Genomic DNA, 20,621 nt, shown 5'->3' on the forward strand with positions numbered 1-20,621 from the left:
CATGTGTGTGCGCTGTGCTCCGTGTAAGCCCTGCCTCTGCCCTGGATTTGCTGTGTGAATGAATGCAACGTACCCAGGACACGTTGGTCAACCTCTATGAGCCTCAGTTTCCTCAAATGCAAAATGGTGATGGGAATAGTATCCTTCCCCGCAGAGGTTATTGTGGGGTTTACCTGAGGCAGTATTTACAAAGCCTCTCTATTCCTCTCATCAGCCAAATTCTTTGTCCCTGGCCTTGGCACTAGGTTTTCTCTCTACCTGGAATCTTCTTTCCTCAGCTCTTTGCTTGGCTGGTTCCTTCTCATCTTTCAAGCCTAAGTTTCAGTATTAGCTGCTCAGAGCGGCCTTCTTTGACCACTGTAAATAGCCTATGAATCTTCACCACCTTCTTATTCTCCATCACAGCTTCCTTTTGTTTTTTTCCCAGGCTTTCTCACTCTCTGAAATGATCTGATTTTGTTTCCTTGTTTAATTGTTTTCTCCACTGGAGGGTAAACTCCATGAGGACAGGGGCTGTACCAGTCTTGGGATGCTGTGTTACCAGTGCCCAGACAACACCAGGCACAGAGTAGCCATTCAGTACATATGTGGTAGGAGAAGGGAGGCGGGGGAGGAATTGCCCACTGCCGCCATCATTATCATCATCACCATCATCCCCCCCCACCACCATCATCACCACAGCCACCACCACCATCGTCATCACCATCATCACCACCACCACTACCACCATCATCACCACCATCACCATCAACATCACCACCACCACCATCATCACCATCATCACCACCACCATCATCACCATCATCATCACCACCACCACCACCATCATCACCACCACCACCATCACCACCACCACCAACATCACCATCATCATCATCATCGTCACCATCATAGCAGGAATCATAGTAGCAGTAGTAGTAGTAGTAGTAGTAGTAGTAGTAGTAGTAGTAGTAGTAATAGTAGTAATGAGTGCTTGTTAGGTGCCAGGCACTGTTTTCTAAGCATCTTACATATGTTAACTCAGTCCTTGACAATAACCTTATGAAGTAGGTATTGTTGTTACAGTTGATAAATGTGAGATCTGGGATTCAGCCCCAGTTCCAGAGCCCAGGCTCCTAGCCACTGCATTAACTGCCCCTCCATGAGTGAATGAGGCAGCAAGCCCCGGAAACCCACAGGGGAATGGTAGCTGTTTTCCTATTGCTCTGCTTTCACTGTCACGGGTGAACCTTGAAGCTTCAAGCCTTTCTACCACCTGCCTGGGCCCCAGGGTCAGAGAGACTGACCTGGGGCTACCATTGGCATAGACCAGCCTCAGGGCTCTGTCCAGGGGTTTGGACGCGGGAGGCCGTGGTTAAAGCGGCTGTCCTTAGAGGAGGGGACGGGCGTCCCTCACGTGGACAGCCCTGGGCCTGGGGTCACATGCTGATGAGCAGCAGAGTCCAGACTGGGGCTCCTAGGCCAAGCCCCTTTCCATTTCCACCTGCTGCCTGCTCGTAAACTTCTTTGATTCCTGGAGTCCATAGCACATTTCTTGGGCATCTGCTGTCCCAGCAAACTAAGAGGATCTGAGTGGATTTGGCGGGAGGGTGATGGCAGTGCAGCTGTGTGTACAGAGCAGATTTCTACACAAAGTCGCTGAGCCCAAGGCGTTGACTAACTGTGTCCCCTCTCTGCCTCTCTGCTCACTGCAGATAATCGACAGTGAGAATGAGGCCCTCCTGGCAGCACTCACCAAAACCCTGGATGACATCCCCGAAGATGTTGTGCATCTGGCCGCCTTCCCAGCCCTGGATGATGGAGACGCACCTTCCTGCGCTTCTGCTTCTCCTGTCCCCTCATCTGCGCCCCCCAGCCCCTCCCTGGAGAGGGCCCCAGCCTCGGTCCCTGAAGTGGATGAGCTCTCGCTGGTGAGAATCTGTTTCCAACTGAAGTGATGGTGGTGGCTTGAGATGTGGTGTCTGGTGGTAGAGGTGGTGGGTGCTGGGAAACCAGCTCCAGCCCCTGCAGGGGTCTCCGTGCATCACTGGCAAGGGTTCAGGGCAGACAGCCTGGACTGGCCATGGGAGGCCTCCCTGGGCTTCGTCTGCAACACTGTAGGCCCTTTGGGATTGGGATTTCATGGATTGACCCTAAGTGTGTGTTAAACCCTTGAAATTAAATGCAAACATTTTCCTAAAGATTATGCATACACACACAGTAAAAATTCAAGCAGGAAGTATGGATAGTTAAAAGCAAAACCTCCTTACCCATCTCATAATTGTTTTTTCCTTCTTAGAAGTAACCATGGTTACTGATCTGTTGTGTGACTTTCCTCTTACACTTTTCTTTTTAACTACAAAAGGAAGCCTCCATTATATACTGCCCTGCACCTTGCTTTTCTCAAATGAATTGTGTGTCTTGGGAACTCTTTCAAATGAGCAGAGGTATCTCTGTTCTATCCTTTTTGTTGGCTACATAGTGTTCCTTCATAAGGATGTACCATACTTCTTTAACCAATTCCCTGGTTGGCAGATATGTACATTGTTTCAACTCCTTTATTGTTCCATTGCTTCAGTCTGTGTCCTGTTACTGGCCTTTGCCACTTGTAAGTGGATACATTCCTAGAAAAGGAATTCCTTGGTCGTAGGATATGTGGTTTTTCAGTTTAGACAAATACTTCCAGTTTGCTCTCCAAAGAGGTTGGACCAGTTCGTACTTCCACCAGCAAAAGTTAAATGCTACCTGCGTGTCCGTGGAATGTAGAAACGTACACATGGCATTGCAGGTTTCTAGGGAGAAGGTCTCAGCTTTTTCAGATTCCAATGGGTTCCGGACCTCAGAAGTTGCTGAAAGCAGTTGCCCTTGACTCAGGCTTAGGGCTCCAGAAAACCAGATGTCCTGGCTTGTGAGGAACAGCTTATCTGTCTTGGGCTCCCCACCTCGACACTGTAGCTCCTAGGGGCTGGCGAGACTTTGCTGGAAAATCAGAGCCTGTTGGAGGTGGAAGGGGGTCTTTGGTCGTGAAGAGTGAGAGCCAGGCAGGCCCTTGGTGACCATAAAGTGCGACTCTGGGGAAATAGAGGCCCAGCGAGGGGAGGGCCTCTCCCAGGGTCACACAGCAAGTTGGAGTGCCAGCAAGGATTAGAACTCAGGTACTCTGACTCCTGGTCCAGGACCCCTTTCCCTCTTTCCCACTGCCTGCAAGTTCCCCAAAGCGGTGTGAAATATTTAGTAAGCACCTATGTGTGCCGGATACAAGCATACGTTCAGTCCCACATTGTGGCTCCTGTTGATAAGCGTTGTGCTTCCTTTCAGACTAGAATCAGACCTCCTGGGTTTGATTCCCAGCCCCACCAATGAATGCTTATGTGTCCCTTAGGCACCTAGCCTCTCTCTGACTCAGCTTCCTGGTCTGTAAGGTGGGGTTAATAATAGTGCTTATCTCAAAGGTGGTTGGGAGGAGTGCAGCAGATTAATACATATAAAGAACTTAGAACAGTTGCCTGGTACAAAGAAGTGGCTCAATAAGTGCTATCTCAGTGATAGTCCCAGCACAACTAGTGTTGGTGGTCATGGAACCAGAGGAATTCTTTATGGGACTGTGGAGAGGGACCACCCTGGAAGAGGTAGAGAGTGACCCTTGCTGGTCACCGGTTGTTCCCTCTCATGCCTTAGATGACACTTTTGTTTCAGGCACTGGGCTAGGCACACAGGAAACAGATTCACCATCTAGACTCCCCGCATACCAACAGAGTTCTAGAAAGGCCCTGAGAATTTATACAGACACCCGGTTCTTAACCTGGAGACATGGGTCCCAGAGAGTCTACCTCTGGACTAATGGGGACCTGTGGACCTTTCCATATATGTGTGTTTTTCTGAGGTCAGTAGCTTCTCTCATATTCTTAGAGGGACCCCTGAGTCAAAAAAGACCCAACCATTTAGTCTACCTGCCTCTGTTTTATACACACACAGACACAGACACACACACACAGACACACCCACCCACACCCACCCACACACACATACCCCCTACCTTGGAGAAACCAAGGCTGGTTTCTCCCAATCCTTTCCTCTTCCTCAAGGCTGGGAGAGGGAAAGGACTCGCCCAAGGTCTCACAGTGAGCTGGGATTGAACTGAATCAGAACCAGGTCCCTTGCCTCTGGTCTAAGAATCTTTTCCTGTCCACGTCAGAGAATCACAGATGTGTGTGTTGGTCTGGGGTCTAGGTAGGGTGGTGTGGCTCATCCAGCTCCTAGGGGAGTGGCGAGTGACCTTTACTTTGGTTCCCAGGCCTTTGGCAATCCTCCTAGGGGTCATGTCCCTTGAGGAAACACTTGATGCTGTAGCAAAAGCCCATCATGCTTCTTGACTTGTTCTCAACCTTGGCTGTGGTAGGATCCCCGGCGAAACCCCCAGGCGTACTCAGCTCCCTGCTTTCTTGGCTGGGGTACACTGAGCACTTTTCCTCCGGGTACAGAAGCTCAGCAACTTTTATAGAAAATTTAGAAAAGCCAGACAAGCTTAAGAAGCTTTCCACTTGTGTGAAAACAGCTGGCTGGGTTGGAAGTGATGTGTATATATATATTCTTGTATGATTGAATCCCACCTCATGAAAGGTCACAGAAAGTGGTGTATGTGTACTACGAGTATATGCAGAATGTCCCAATCAAGTGTGTGCATCACATTTCAACAGTAGGATGGGTAGACATCACCCAACATCTGTTTGGGTTTCTCCAGATCACAGATATTCCTCTTAGGTTATTAACTCTCAAAAGGACTTACATTTTATTGGGATACCTGTATGGGTTTGGGATTGTTAGACAACCTGCTTTCTGTACTTAATCTATTGGGAACATATTCTAGGTCATTAAGTGCCCTCCCCGTGTTCCGCCACGGCCCTGTGATGATGGGGTCAGGGTGTGGTTGGTCCTGAGGGGCTGGCTCTGGGCCAGGCTTCTCCCCGAGGTGCGCTTCCCCGTGTCTCTGGCTGCAGCTCAGCCCCGGCTCCTCTCCTCTCCGTTCCTCCCACAGCTGCAGAAACTCCTTCTCACCACGTCCTACCCAACCTCGACCTCTGACAGCCAGAAGGAAGGGACCGCCAGGCGCCAGGCAGGCCTCAGGTCCAGAAGTCAGCGGCCTTGGGTCAAGGTATTTCTGCACATGCCCCCAGACCCACCCAGGCCTCTGGGGGTCTCTGGGGAGGGCGGTGTGCACCTTTCCGCTCTTGTTAGAGGCCATCAAGTTCAATCCACTTCCAGCTTCCCTCTTTGCTCATCACACAACCCTTGTCGCTGATATGCTGGGCACTGCTTGAGACCCAGGCCAGTCTGGGGTTCTAGAAAGAGGCTTGGGCTTGTTCATGTGCAGTTGACCCTTGAACAACATGGGTTTGAACTTTATGGGACCACTTACACGTGGATGTTTTTTTCAGTAGTAAATACTACAGTACTGCAGGATCCGCAGTTGGTGGAATCCACAGAGGCAGAGGAACCGTGGCTGCTGAGGGCTGACTGGAAGTCATATGTGAATTTCCCACTGCGCGGCTGGTCTACCCCCCGCAACCCCCACATTGTTCAAGAGTCAACTGTACCTCAGTGTTCCAGGCACTGTGTTGGATGTTGGGTTAGAGCAGGGACGAGGAGGATGTGGCCTGCCCTCAGGAAGCTTATGCTAATGAGGTGACAGAATGAAACATAAGGTCCTCACTGGTACCATGGAGACCATAAGGAGTCTGGATTTCTCTTGGGGGGAGCCATCGGAGAGCTGAAAGCTCTATCTTGAACACCCAGGAGGGAAGCAAGTCCCTTTTTCTCCTTGGGCTCCATCTTCTGAGACTTCCAAGGAGAGGTTTCAGAGGTAATTTGCCAGCGTTCCTGTTACTCAAAGCCTACACCCAGCCCTCCCCTCTTGTCCCCAGACACCGCTGCAGGGGCCTGCTGTGGACAATCCCACCCCTCGGGGCAGAATCAAGATGGCATCTTTCTCAGACAGTGGCTCTGTGTAGGAGTCTGTCCCCTGCCTGGGCTCCCCGGGGGGTGGACCCTGTCCCTGTGCCCCCTCCCTACTTGTCCTTGCTGACCTCCCAGAACAGAGGTCCATCCCTCATGTTCCATTTAGTCAACAGGGCAGCAGCTAAGCTCCTTCCTGAGCCGGCCTGCCCTCTGGAGTGCTAGGGGGCACACCAGGGGCGTGAGACACCCTTGATAGCCAGTCTAGCCCCAGCAAAGAGACATTTGCACTGGGAGCAAAGCCCCTGTGTGGACCAGTGGGGGCAGATAAGGCTGGAGACAGCAGTCGGGTGGGGCTACATTGCAGAGCACCCCTGGCCAGGGGGCCTCCCCTTTACCCCACGGGTACTGGGAAGATACTGAATTGTTCTTTTTCTTTTTCTTTTTTTAACAGCTTTATGGAGGTGCCACTTATATACCATAAAAGGCACCTGTTTTAAAAGTATGATTCAGTGATTTTTAGTAAATTTACAGAGTCGTGCAGCCATGACCACAATCCAGTTTTAGAACATTTCCATCATCCCAGGAAGATCCCCAGTGTCCCTGTTTACAGTTAATCCCTGTTCCCACGCCCAGCCCCAGGCAACCACTAATGTACTTCCTGGCGCTCTCTCTGAAGGCTCCGCGCAGGGGAGTAGGGTATTCAGAGCAGGGCTTTGGCAGTAAATCTAGAAAAAGGCGAAATCCATAGCTAGGAGACCTGTTAGGAGGCTGGCCATTCCTTCGTTCCTCATCCCCTGAGCACTGTTAAGTGCCAGGCTCTGTGCTGGAAGCTGGGGATGAAGTGGTGAAACCTGGCAATTCTGACGATCCACGTGAGACACGCTGGGCCTGGCCAGTGGCTGCAGGGGTGGGCAGCCGGGAGAAGCAGTGTGGGTCTCCTCCCTCACTCTGGCCTCTTTTCCTCTCCAGATGGACAGCATCCAAGACAGAAAGGCCCACATGATGCAGTCTCAGACCCGGAGTTGCACGGAGCTGCATAAGCACCTCACCTCGGTGCCGTCCTGCCCCCGGGCTAAAGCCCGCTCCCCTGATAGGGTCCTCCAGCCACCACCACCCCTGAGTCCCTGGGTCCCTGCCAAGGAGGATGAGGAGGCGGGTGAGCACTGCCCGAGTCCCCAGCCGGCTCCAGCCTCTCCCTGGGACTCTCCAGCACCGGGCAGGGCAGACCCCGGCGCCCAGGTTTCCCAGGAGGACACGCAGGCCATGGTGCAGCTCATTCGCTACATGCACACCTACTGCCTTCCCCAGAGGAAGCTGCCCGCACAGGCCCCAGAGCCAGCCCCCCAGCCCTGCAGCAGCCCCGCCAAGCAGGTCAGACCCCGGCCTCGGTGCCAGCACCCTTCCAAAGCCACCTGGGCTGAGTTCTCCATCCTGAGGGAACTTCTGGCTCAAGATATCCTCTGTGATGTCAGCAAACCCTACCGCCTGGCCACGCCTGTCTACGCCTCCCTCACACCCCGGGCCCGGCCCAGGCCCAAAGACAGCCAGGCCTCTGCGGGCCACCCCTCCCCCGTGGAGGAGGTGCGGGTCACGGCTTCACCCCAGAGCTCGGGGCCCAGACCCAGCCTGCGCCCGCTGCGGCTGGAGGTGAAAGGGCACATCGGCCGGTTGGCCAGGCTGCAGCCGGAGGAGGAAGATGAGGAAGAGGAGGAGGAAGAAGAAGAAAAGGAGGAAGAGGAGGAGGAGGAGTGGGGCCGGAAAAGGCCGGGCCGGGGCCTGCCGGGGACCAAGCTGGGGAGGAAGCAGGAGAGCTCCGTGTGCCCCGTGCGGCGTTCCAGGAGACTGAACCCGGAGCTGGGCCCCTGGCTGACGTTCACCGATGAGCCGATGGTCCCCGCGGAGCCCCAAGGGGCTCTGCCCTCGCTGCGCCTGGCCCCTGAGGCCTACGACGTGGAGGGGGAGCTGGGCAGCCCCGCGGACGACGACAGTGGCCAAGACCAGCAGCTCCGACGGGGACCCCAGATCCCAACTCTGGAGAGCCCCTGTGAGAGCGGGTGTGGGGACACCGACGAGGACCCCAGTTGTCTGCAGCTCTCTTCTGGAGGTAGTCGGAGTCGGTGGTCCGAGAGAGGGGGCAGGGCTGGGGTGTGGCAGACCCCACTGCCCGGGAGCCAGGAGCCCTGGGTTGGGCAAATCCCTCTCCCTCTCTGGCTCTCAGCTTCCCTTCCTATACAGTAGGCTAGTTGGGCAGATCTTCAGGAACCTCCTTCACATCTCTGAGTTTCTCATCATGCATGGGCCAGGCGTCCTTAATGAACGAGCAGCAAGATGCCTGCCTTTTTGGGGCTTGTGTTTCAGTGGGGGAGACAGGCAGTCAAAAAGTGAGCAAGAAAGGAAAAGTGATTACAAATTGTGATAAGTGCTCTAAAGAAGACTTCCTGGGTAGCAATGTGATGGAGGGTGTGAGTCTATAAATTCAGCTCCACAGTGAAGTGACATTTTAAATGGTAACAATAGTGGGGATAATAATACAGCAGTTATCTGTTATGCACTCGCTATGCCAGGCTTGGTCTAAGACTTAACACGGATTATCCCCATTGATCCTCACAGGAAGCCCGTGTGGTGGGTGCTGTTATAATTCCCATTTTAAGACACAGAAACAAAGTCACAGAGATAGCTAATGGTCGGTTCAGCTAGTTAGTCCTGCATCTGTCTGGGGCAAAGCCCACAGCCACTGGCCTTGGAAGCTGGAATGCTTCACCATTGTGCTACACTGATTGGCCAGAAGGGGTCGCCCTGGTGCCCATCAACTCTGCAGAATCAGTAGATCCACCAGCTGTTAATGTTGCTGAGTCTGGGGGAATGAAGGTGGATTTGAGTTGTTCCTGGCAGTCCCTAAAAGTGGCAGAGGCTTTTGGGTCACATGTCTGAAAGAAGCTGTGCTTGGTACCGATGAAGTTCAGAGGGAAACTTCTGCTAGCCATGCCATGTTGGGGAAAATCTTATTTTTTTCTTTTTTTGTCTTCTTTTCAGACTCTCCCAGGTGCCTCATGCTGGCCTTGTCGCAAAGGTAGATTTTTAGAAATTGTTGATTTATGACTCCAGGAGACCTTATCTGGTTGGGTGTAGGGTGGTTCATCGGCCCCTGAGCCTGGTCCTGTCCCCACACCCCTGCCCTCATTGCCATATGGGACTCTCAGGATCTGGGCTCCCTTGGAAGGGAGTTTGTTTTTAGAAGCATGCCCAGGGGAAAGATGGAGAATTTCATGGGGAAAAGTTGACAGTGCTGTGTGGCTTTGGGCAAGTGTCTTCTCCTCTCTGGGCCTCAGGTGTTCCATCATAAAATAAGGAGGCTGACAATGCTTGTCCTGTCTCCACCTCCCTCAAGTCTCTCCCGTGTCTCCTAAAAGAGCTGTACAGCTTTGAATTCCTCCGACAACCAGGAGAGAGTTCCCCAGAAAATTCTCCCCAGGCCTCACTTTCGTGGGCAGCAGAGCCAGGGTCTGGCACAATGTCCCCTTGCCCTCCTGCCATGCTCGGGGAGGTGGAGCTGCTGCTGACTGACTTCTTTCCTTCCTGTGCTCCTCAGCCCCACTGGCGACCCTCCTTTTGGCAAGAAGAGCTTCGAGCAGACCTTGACGGTGGAGCTCTGTGGCACGGCAGGTGAGCCAGGGGCTCAGCTGGTGGGGTGCCCTTGGGGACGCAGCCCCTAGGCAGTTAGGGAGTACCCAATCAAGTCTTCCTTGCCACTGCTGCACAGGCTACGCCGGGTCTTGAGCTACACATTGAGGGCGTTATAAGGAGAGTCAGGGCCCAGGCTCAGCTGTTTAGCTGCCAACAGTTGGCACATGACCTGACATAAAAAGAGACACGTGTCTTCCCCTGAAGGAGCCCACAGTCTTATGTGGGCGACAGACTCACACCATGACAAGTACTGTTTGATATGCGCTTGTTCCAAAGACCGTGCAAGAGCTCTGGGAGCACAGAGGAAGGGGAAGAGTGGGGAGGGGCAGGATGTGGCCTGAGAAGATTCACAAAGTACCCAGAGCAGCAGGCATTTGAGCTGGGCTTGCAGGATGCATAGAAGTTGGAGAGACAAAAAAAAAAGGGAAGGGTATCCCCGGCCGCAGAACTGGCATGAGCAGAGGCACAGAGGAGCGGCAGTATAGGTGCATCAGAGGAGACTGGCCACCCGGTGTTGCTCTGTGGCAGAACTGGGGGGTCAGGCAAACACAACCACCAAAGGCTGAGAGGAATGCCAGGCCGAAGGGGTTCGTCTAGATCCTGTGGGCTTCAGGAGCACTAGAAAGGAAGAGCTCTCTGGCTGATGCCTGGGGGACGGTGGAGTCCAAGGTCAGTTGCAGGACCACTAAGGTCACTGTGGTGGTCAAATCCAGGTGGGAGATTCTACCTATGGTGCCTGCCCCCTCTGCACCCTGGGAGACTTCAGAGGCATTTGGAATGACCAGTTGGGAGGGCTCGTGGAATGATTGGATGTGGAGCAGGAAGAGAGATCTTGGATGATCTGGAGGCTTTGGCTACCATTGCCAGACTACAGAAGGGATGGCAAATGGCTTTCATCACATGCCAGCTCTGAAAACTTATTGATGGACTGTGTGAGAAGGAGTCCCAGGCTACGTCCAGGCTCAGTCAGCAGTGCAGTGATCGATTAGTGATGCCTGCCAGCCATTGGCTCTGGGGAGTGGTGACACATATGCTACTTGTCTGCCATCCCAAACTAGGGTTTCAGTGTTCCTTGGAGAAGTGATCTGTCTCTGCCTCACATGTGTTTCCTCTTGCTTGGGTAGGACTCACTCCTCCCACCACGCCTCCGTACAAGCCCACAGAGGAAGACCCCTTCAAGCCAGACATCAAGCACAGCCCAGGCAAAGACATAGCTCCCACCCCGGAGGTTCCCCAGCTCGGGGCCGCCGCAGAGGCTGCCCACAAGCTGCCAAAGAAGCACCCAGAACGGAGCGAGCTCCTGTCCCACCTGCGGCATGCCACAGCCCAGCCAGCCTCCCAGGCTGGTCAGAAGCGCCCCTTCTCCTGTTCCTTTGGAGACCACGACTACTGCCAGGTGCTCAAGCCCGACGGCGCCCTGCAGAGGAAGGTGCTGAGGTCCTGGGAGCCATCTGGGGTCCACCTCGAGGACTGGCCCCAGCAAGGTGCCCCGCGGGCTGAGGCACAGGCCTCTGGCAGGGAGGAAGGCAGGAGCTGTGATGTCGGTGCCCCCACCAAGGACAGTACGCTGCTGAGAGACCACGAGATCCGCGCCAGCCTCACCAAGCACTTTGGCCTCCTGGAGACAGCCTTGGAGGATGAAGACCTGGCCTCCTGCAAGAGCCCCGAGTACGACACCGTCTTTGAGGACAGCAGCAGCAGTGGCGAGAGCAACTTCCTCCTAGAGGAGGACGACGAGGAGGACGACGAGGAAGAGGACTCAGGGGTCAGTCCCCCTCGCTCTGACCACTGCCCCTACCAGAGCCCACCAAGCAAGGCCAGTCGGCAGCTCTGTTCCCGCAGCCGCTCCAGCTCTGGCTCCTCGTCCTGCCGCTCCCGGTCACCAGCCACACGAAGGACCTTCAGGTATGGATAGACGGGTGGCCTCAGGACGGATGGTGGACCACTGAGGACCCCCCAGTTTCAGGGGTGTCAGGGGAGAGAGGAGCCCTGAAACTGGGGCTGCGTCTCCCTGTGTGGTCAGCGTCCTGGTCGGAGGCCCTGGAGGTGCACTCCTTGGGGAGCTGTGGGCAAGTCCTGTATCCAAGCTAAGCCTGCTGTGTGGCAGTCAGGAGTGGCCCAAATCTCCTGGCCTCGGGGGAGGAAGAAAACCCACTTTCTGGCCTGTTGTGGCCTGATATCTAAATGAACTTGCCCCTTATTCATCTGTTTCTGTTTTTATATTTGTAAAATGGGTAGGTTTTTGTGTAAACATACACAGTTAACCCTTGAACAAGGCGAGGGTCAGGGGCACCAATCCTCCCTACAGTCAAAAATCCCGTATAATTTATAGTCGGCCCTCCTTATCCGAGGTTCCTTCGTATCCGCAGATTCAACAACTGCCAACAGTGTAGCGCTGTAGTATTTACTGTTGAAAAAAATCCCAGTGTAAGTGGATCCACGGAGTTCACATCCATGTTGTTCAAGGGTCAATATACCCACACAGTGTAATACCTGTGTGATGTTTCCATGTGAAAGAAAGATTAGCATAATTCTAATCTGTGTTCCCCCAAAAAAAAAAATACCAGGATTTAAAGCAGTGATAAGGTTCATTCCCATCTCTCAGTGCTGCTGAGTTGCACAGTGTCTTCCGGCAGTCAGCTGCCCCGTGGGAGCTCTTTTACCTTCGCACAGGGATGATGTGTCATGGCCCTGTTTGCTCGTGCCATCTTTGCTCACTGAACCGGGCTGTAGAAGGAGCTGGTCCAGAATTACGTGGGGGGGGCTGGGCAGAAAGAATGGAAGTTTGGCATATTTTGGTGGAGATAGATTGCTTCTCTCCCTGCTCACAGCAGGACCTGGCTCTTCCTGGGGGAGGCCTGAGGAGGGTGGGTGCAGGTCCCAAACCCTCTGCCCGAGATGCACCCTAGTGACCACCAGGTGGTGCTCTTGGGTCCAGAGCAGTGCAGAGTCACCAGGAGGCCTTGTTACCACGCAGATGGCAGGGCCCCACCTCCTGAGTGTCTGGTTTTGTAGGTCTGGGGGTGGAGGTGGAGAATTTGCATTTCAACAAGTTCCCAGGGAATGATGACGTTGCCAGAGTGCCATGCTCTGAGAAGCAGAATTCAGGTACTAGAAAGATACCTTTTCTTAGGAAAATTCCACTTTATATTTCCTTATCTATACCAGTAGCTCTTAACTGAAAATCTGATTAAAAGCAAAGCCTCCTTTCCCCATTAGAATGAGCATAGACGTCTAACTGAGCATTCAATTTTAGGGGATTTGTGGACTCCCCAGACACTAACGTGCTGAAGCCCTGAACTATCTGTCACTCGAAATGAACTTATTTTGAGCAATTTCTCTAAAAGCCCTTCTACGTAATAAGCCAGGACGATCAGTCAGAGCCATCTTCTGTCAGACCTCTCTGAGCCCTCCTTCCAGCTCCATTCTCCTTTCTCCAGGGGTCGCTGTGAGCCAGCCCACCTGTGTTCTCATTAGGTGGTTTCCTCTGTAGCATCTGCTCAGAAGCTACTACGGTTCTTGTCCTGTTGAAGCGCATCCCCCAAGGCAGGAGCTGGAGTTTCTCGGCCTCCTTCCCCTCCTGAGCTGTTCAGGGCCTGTACCCATGGGCTTGTCTGCAAAGAGTTGGGGGCCTCTCTTGAAACCCCCATGGATTCTCCTTTTCCTCTTCTCCCGTTTGGGCCAAGTTCAGGGCTGGCTTTCTCTGCCACTGGAGAAAGTTAATTGGTTAACTTGGTTCCTGCTCAGCTGCCTGGCAGAGCTTGGTGGCTGGTAAACCTGATAAACTAGTCATCAGTCTTCTCCAGACCAGCATTTCTTTACCTGTGCTTCTGCTACCAAACAACAGTCAACAGGAAGCACTTTGAGCTGGTTTAACAAGGCTTCCAGTCACTCTCAGCTCTTCATGGGGGGAGGCTGCCAATTCCATTGCAAATGGATCATGGTACTATTATTGTATAGTACTTTAAAATTTGCAAGTCACATCCCTTTCTTTTACCCTATGTGAGCTTCACAGATGCACTTGGAGGGTGCGTCTGCCTCTTATCCCCATTTTATAGATGAGGAAGCTGAGGCTCAAAGATGTTCAATAGAAAAATATAGCCAGCAAGTATCGAGCCGTTCCTGGGCTAAGCATTTATGGGCATGTTCTGATCTGATCCTCCCAAATGGCCTAGGAGGCAAATACAATTGATTCTCCCTAGTTCACAGGTGAAGAACTGGAGCTGAGGTGGCTTAAGTAGCCAGCCCAAGGTCACCAGCAGGGAGGTGGTAGAGTCAGCATTGGAACGCTCTCTGACTCCGGAGCCCCTGCTCTCATCCTCTGCTTTATTCCCAAGGATGCAGACAGCGTGTGGCAGAGTTGGGACTCACCCACGCCCCACATGCCTTGCTCCTTCCACTCCAGCAGCCTGGCCCTCAGGAGGAGAGGGCGGTGTGCAGACAGTCAGGAGGGCGCAGGCGTGCGGCACCCAGGAGCCTCTCAGGCTGTGCATCTGGGCTGACTGGCCCGCTGGCCCCCAGGACCTGGGGGCTGTGATGGCTGCTGGGGTTGCTACTTGGCCAGGCTCCAACCACTGGAGGGAGAGCAGTGCATCTGGAATCAGCAGACCTCCCACTAGCTCTGGCTTCCTTACTTTTTAGCTTTGCGCGAATTTCATGCTGAACCTGAGCCTCAGGGTTTTCATCTGGAAAGTGGGGAAACATGAGACCTCAGAGGATGGTTTTTTTTTTCATCAGGTCAAATACCATAATGAAGCGAGAGGGCCTTTCCACCCCCGTTGGCACAGAAAGGTTCACAAGGGTTATGATTAGCAAGGTGGTGGTTCTCAGTGATCTCATCCCAGAAGCTGGCAGGAGGTATGTGTCGGTCACGTGTTCAGACCCACAGGCGACCCCGGGCGGTCACCGCTGAGGGGGAAAGCCGGGCTCCCTCAGGAGGGCCTTCTCATAGTTCTGCCCTCATGAACGAGTCCGAAAGAAGCGGAGGAAGCATCCCTTGCCTCCTGAGCAAGTCCTTCCCCCGTCCCCCTGTGGTTCTTGCCGAGAGTGAGTGCCTCTGCTTTGCTTGTTCACTGACAGATGTGAGAGCAGAGGGTCGTGTTCAGACAGAACGCCAAGTGTCCGGCACACCAGGAAGCGGCGGGAAAAGGCCATTGTAAGTGAAATGGGGCCCCAGAGCCCAGAGTGAATGGGGATGTGCAGGGGCGTCAGGAAGTGCTAGGGCTTTGTAGCCCTGAAGCCCTTTGAGATCATCTGTGGCCTGCAGGAGATGGTGATATTTCTCTCATTTAAAAAAGCACAGGGGTCACCAAAGGGCATCAAAGGTGGCACTGTGCAAAATGCAGCCAAGGGACTGGCTGGGAGGCGTGCAGTAGGTGAGCATGTAGGGCTCAGCATCAGAAGCTTGACAGGGCCCGGGGGGCAGGCGGTGAAGGGGGAGCAGAGCCGGCCCTGCTTCCACTTCGGTGTGACCGTCAGTTGCTCCCCAGCTTCCCTGAGCCTCAGTTTACTCATCTGTACATGGGGTCCCCCGGTGCGATCGGGGCTAAGGGACCAAGAGAGACTGTCCCTTCCTCCTGATCCGTCTCCCTAATCTTCTCCCAGAGTTAGTCCAGAGGCCAGGCTGTGCCTAGTGGACCCACTGCGAAGCACCCCGTAGGGAAAATTCATCAGGAAGCTGCAGTGAGGAGCTGGACTCACCTCCTGCATATCACTTAGAAAGGAGGGAAGGGAAAGTAAGACAGAAGCACGAACAGACAGACAGACTCTCACTGGATTGTCCACCTCCCCCCCAACTCCCCCCCAGCAGGATGCTTCAGGGAAGGGAACACGTGAGGTATGCACACCCCAGAGGTACGCATGCAGCTGTCTCGAAGCAGGTACTTAAAACCATGTGGAGCGTCTTCTCGGAATCCATGTGTGACCATTCAGCAGTTGTGACGTGCCCTGTTCTAGGCGCTGGATGGCAAGAGTGAACGAGACAAACAAGGTCCCCACTTCCCATGGTTGGGCCAGAAGGGAGAGAGAGACAACAGACTCATAAACAAAGCAATAAACACTGTAATTACAGATTGGGAGGTGCACTATGAAGTTAATCACGTCATGACTAAAATGTCTGAAACAGTCGTGTTTTGACTGGTGGGGCAGATGTATTTATATGGTCGTCTGGGAGGGGCATCTTCAAGGAGCTGGGCCCCAAGGGATGAAAGGAGCCAATGAAGCAAAGATTCTGGAGGACAGTGGGGCAGAGGCAGGAAAGAGCCTTGTGAATTCAAGGTGCCGGAGGAGGCTGGGGGAGGACATTGCTACACGCAGCTGAACCTAGGCCATCCTAGGGAACCTGCACAGTTCCTGTGACCGTACAGCAGCGCCCTGCTGTGGACTGCGGGCCCGTGCTTTCCTCCCTGCCCTCAGTGGCGCAGAAGGGGATGGCTGGAGAATCACAGGCCTTAACCTGTTCCGGAGAAAGCCCATCTAAACCAGAACCTGGTGATTTTGCCCACAGGAGCACAGCTGGAGTTTCTCCAGCAAATCAAAGCCACTCTTCCGATAGCTGTGGCTTTAACTTCCAATCACAGACGGTAGATGAAGAGGGGAGGTTCCAGCTGGGCTTCCCCGCCCCCGTCCCCCTGTTGGGCAGTTCTAGGGGCCTGGCACCAAGCTCACCTGAAGGTCACCTCTTGGTCACATGTCTACACAGTACCCTGGCAAAACCACAGATGATGGTGGCTCCAAGCCCTATGCCCCTGTCCCGTTGCTTTTCTCCCAGCCCACTCTAACCCATAGCCACCTGGCCCCCAGTGCTCGTCCATTACCATCCTCGGACCTCCCCCACTACCAGAAAAAGTCAGACTCAAAACAAATACAGAAGCTACTCAGCGTGCAGTTACATCAGTAGTGATGGTTCCCTCTCCCGTCTCCGCCCAGTCTCTGCTCATTCCCTTCAAGTAAACAGCTGCTTCCTTTGGGGCCACTTCCCCATCCGATGCTAAACAGCCCCCTCCTCTCACAAGGCAGGTCCTCTGGGATAGCGACCGTCGTTGTCCTCTCTCTGACTCCAGCCCCAGCTGGTGTCGCTTGCTTAGCCAGGTGATGTGGACTGGGGACGAGGACTCCACGGGAGCCCGCCACCAAGGGGGCTCCAGGAAGCCAGGCAATGATGACGGGTCCCTCTGTGTCCCCCTCGGGCAGGGTGAAGGCCGCGTGGTGTACGTTCGAAATCTCTCCAGTGACATGAGCTCCCGTGAACTGAAGAGGCGCTTCGAGGTGTTTGGCGAGATTGTGGAGTGCCAGGTGCTCACGAGAAGCAAGAGGTGAGTCAGGCTCTCGCAGAGGAGGGGAGTGGAGGGCACAGAGGTTCCAATTCAGGTCTGGAAGCATAAAAGATGCCTGAGAAGATTTGCAGAACAAATCTACCGCCAGCGCAGGGGAAGGAAGGACCGGTAACCATCATGCAACCCAGTAATAGCAGGGAACATGTACTGATAATTTGCTAAAGTGCGAGCCAATTTCCATGCATTCTTTTACTTAACTTTCCAACTTGCCTGTGACATATGCACTCTTACTCTTTCTATTGCTCTCCTTTCTGGGGAGCTCAGACAAGTTAACTGAACAGCTACCTAGTGGCAGAGCCAGATCTGCAGCCCATGTGTCAGCTTCTGGTTTTCCATCCTAGACGCTGGTACAGGGCTGCAAAAAGCTCCTGGTGGCTGAAGGCACGCTTGCATTGCAGTCTTACTTCGCTGCAAGCCCCATGCTGCTCCATCCCTCTGTTCCTCTGCAGCTGCGGCCCAGGTGTCTCACTCACCTGGGGAAGCAGTGTTTCATCTGTCAGGGGATCTGCAAGAATAGGTTGCATATAAATGCACAACTTAGATGTCAAAGCTTTGTCGGTTTTGAAATAATTCTAAAGTATCTCCCATTATACTTGCAAACTAAGTTATTAAGTTTTAAAAATTCTAATTTAATAATAATTTTTTAAAACTTCAGGGAGAAAATAGTTTCTGCATAAGAATCATTACACATCTCACATCCCTTAGGGTGGCTACAGAAAATAACAAGTGTTGGTGAGGATGTGGAGAAATTAGAAACTTGGGCACTATGGGTGGGAATATAAAAGGTGCAGCCACTGTGGAAAACAGTATGGAGATTCCTTAAAAAATTAAACATAGAATTACCATTTTATCCAGCAATTCCTCTTCTGGGTATATAATCAAAAGAATTGAAAGGAAGATCTTGAAGAGATATTTGCACATCCATGTTCATAGCACCATTATTCACAATAACCAAGAGGTGAAAACAACCCAAATGTCTGTTGACAGATGAATGGATAAACAAAATGTATATGCATGCAATGGAATATTAGTCAGTCTTAAAAAAGGATGGGTATCAATCCTGTCATATGCTACAGCATAGATGAACCTTGAGGATATTATGCTGTGAAATAAGCCAGTCACAAAAAGACACATACTCTGTGATTCCACTTACATGAGGGATCTAAAGTAGTCAAATTCATAGAAACAGAAAGTACAATGGTGGTGGCCAGGGGCTGGGAAGAGGGGGTATAGGGAGTTGTTGTTTAATGGGTACAGAGTTTGTTTTGCAAGATGAAAAAGTTCTGGAGATCCGTCACACAAGCTTAACACAACTGAACCGTACACTTCAAGATGGTAAATTTTATGTGTTTTTATCACAATTTTTTAAAAAAGTCATTACACAAATAGAACTAAGTTCTGTGCAATCTTCAGGATGTCAAATGAAGATAACCTGTAAAAACAAAGCAATCAAATTAATCTCTAAGGAGACGGGTCAATTTGTTAAGATTTAAAAAGCATGCATGAGTCTCAGACATTTAAAGAATCAGAAGGGTCCCAACTTCGGCGTGGTTCCGAGAGGTGTCAGGAAATGTGATACAGCTGAGTGTTTACAAGGCATCTGCTGTCACTAGGCCTGTGCTGAGTAGCAGGAGGGTCCACAGGGTTGCTGTCTGTGAGGAATCTGTCTGGCAGATGGGTAGGTCGGGATTCGTCCTCTTGTTATGTGTGGAACTGATGAGTCAGGGGTAGAACTGACTTTGGGTCCCCCTCACCCCGGCATCCTTCTCAGGCAGGCTTCCCTCCTGGTAGCAAAGTGGCTGCCTCCAGCTCTAAGTTTGTCCCCTACTCGAGGAAGCAGGAGTCTCCCTCACGGTTCCAGCAAAGACATGGGATGGAGTCTTTGGGGTTCTGCTTTGGCTGACAGGTTCATCCTTGAACAAATCACTGTGGCCAAGGAGGGCCACCGTTGTGTGACTTACCCTGGCGCCCTGAGCCCAGCTGGGCACAGGGCGCTGTTGTCAGAGGATGGGGAGTGGAGGCTGAGCGGGCAGGCACGACGCGTCTCCCATGAAGGATGAGATGCGTACGGAGTACCTTCGATCTTAGGGAAGGTGAAGGCCAAGTTAGCAGCCAAGGAAGGGCTGGCTGAGGCTGGCTTTGAAGGGTGCGGGACGGGTAGGGTGGGGGCATAGGTGTGGCAAATCCTAGAAAATGGGAATCCTGAGGGAAATAGAGGGGAGTGTGAAGAGGATCAGCTTTCATGGCGGGAGGCCTGAGTTTACTTCCCTGCTCTGCCACCTGTCTTTGGGAAAATTCTGAACTCAGAGCCTGTTTCCTCACCCCAGAGCGGGGAGATGACAACAGCCCCCCCATCACAGGGGGGTCTAAGAGCGTGTGGGGTGATGGGTGGTGGCCAGCCCCGGGCAAACATGCAGTAAATTGCCTGCTCTTACTATTACTCCATCGTGGAGGTCAGCCCCGTGACTGTCACTGTGTCTATCGAGGGGCCACGCGAGAGTCATCCCGGGTTTCCGCTCCTCACCTAGTGGCGGGTGGTCTGACGGTGTCGACCCAGCTGGCCCAGTGACGTGCTCCCCTTGTCCTCTCCCCCCAGAGGCGAGAAGTACGGCTTCATCACCTACCGGTGTTCTGAGCACGCCGCCCTCTCTCTGAGGAACGGCGCTGCCCTGCGGAAGCGCAGCGAGCCCTCCTTCCAGCTGAGCTACGGGGGGCTCCGGCACTTCTGCTGGCCCCGCTACACTGACTACGGTGAGTACGTAGGCCCCGCACGTCCCAGTCAGACCCAAAACGTCAGGGGCAGTGACCTCCTTTATTGAAACCTAAAGCCCCCTCTGGACACGGCTCCCACACCCAGACTCCCCTGTGCTGGTGAGTATAACTTGCCAGCCACTTGGCCCCGAGGCGGGCCTCTGGTGCATCTTGTCCTGTGCCAGGACTGCTACCAAAGAGGTGAAGCCTCTCGTGGCCTCTTGGAAGGTCCAATCTCGTGTTCACAGCCACCTGGCAGAACCCTGGCTACCGTCTCTCTGACCTCACAGGGCCAGTAGCTGACCTGCCCCCTTGAGGGGCAACCATGGCGGCCCCGACAGGCAGCAGCCTTGTCCAATAATGGGCCGCAGTGAAACTGTGGTCACCATGCCTAGCCATCTGGGGACAAGTCAATGAAGAAGGACAAAGTACCATTTAGGGGCGAGTTCTTTGTAGGGGAGAGTCTGATGCAGCCTCCAGAGTGCAGGGCTGAGTGTCAGGAGACCCCGGAGGTTCCCGGCCAGGCAGTGCTCCTGACTGCATGTCCCCCGGGGGGACCCAGTTCCCTGGCCATGCGCTGAGGGATTCATAGTTTCGTTGGCTGCCTTATGTGACTTCCGCACTGGTTTCCTAATGGGCAAGAAACTGTTAAGGGAAGTAGAATTAGAGGCTTTTGGAGCTGGAAAGGAGCTCTGGGGGACTCTGCTTCAGGCCTCCCCATCCTACAACCAGGGTGGCTGAGGCCCTGAGACGCTGCTCACACGGCAGAGGTGTCGCAGCAGGAGGGCAGAGCTGCTGCCCGCTGCCCGGTGCTCTCCGAGGCCTCGGGCCGCATCCGCTCTGTGGTGCTGACCCTGGCGGCAGATTTTCTGGTCCGCTGGCCTGTCTGAGCTGCTCGCTGCCTTCCCCTCTCACTGA

At 53.4% G+C, this 20,621-nt stretch overlaps 1 protein-coding gene across 3 annotated transcripts in view; it reads left to right on the forward strand.

The window, feature by feature from the left end:
• Nucleotides 1-20,621, forward strand: part of PPARGC1B (PPARG coactivator 1 beta) — a 115,432-nt gene that overhangs the window by 86,471 nt on the left and 8,340 nt on the right. For all 3 annotated transcript variants that reach the window (XM_057540649.1, XM_007188669.2, XM_057540650.1), the window contains exons 3-11: nt 1,695-1,910; nt 5,015-5,131; nt 6,904-8,038; nt 8,968-9,004; nt 9,524-9,597; nt 10,743-11,523; nt 14,698-14,773; nt 16,810-16,931; nt 19,549-19,703. In XM_057540649.1, coding sequence (XP_057396632.1) covers nt 1,695-1,910; nt 5,015-5,131; nt 6,904-8,038; nt 8,968-9,004; nt 9,524-9,597; nt 10,743-11,523; nt 14,698-14,773; nt 16,810-16,931; nt 19,549-19,703 — 2,713 coding nt within the window. The remainder of the gene's footprint in view (nt 1-1,694; nt 1,911-5,014; nt 5,132-6,903; nt 8,039-8,967; nt 9,005-9,523; nt 9,598-10,742; nt 11,524-14,697; nt 14,774-16,809; nt 16,932-19,548; nt 19,704-20,621) is intronic.

The sequence above is a fragment of the Balaenoptera acutorostrata genome, chromosome 2 (genome assembly GCF_949987535.1).
Source record: "Balaenoptera acutorostrata chromosome 2, mBalAcu1.1, whole genome shotgun sequence".
Taxonomy (NCBI): Eukaryota; Metazoa; Chordata; class Mammalia; order Artiodactyla; family Balaenopteridae; genus Balaenoptera; species Balaenoptera acutorostrata.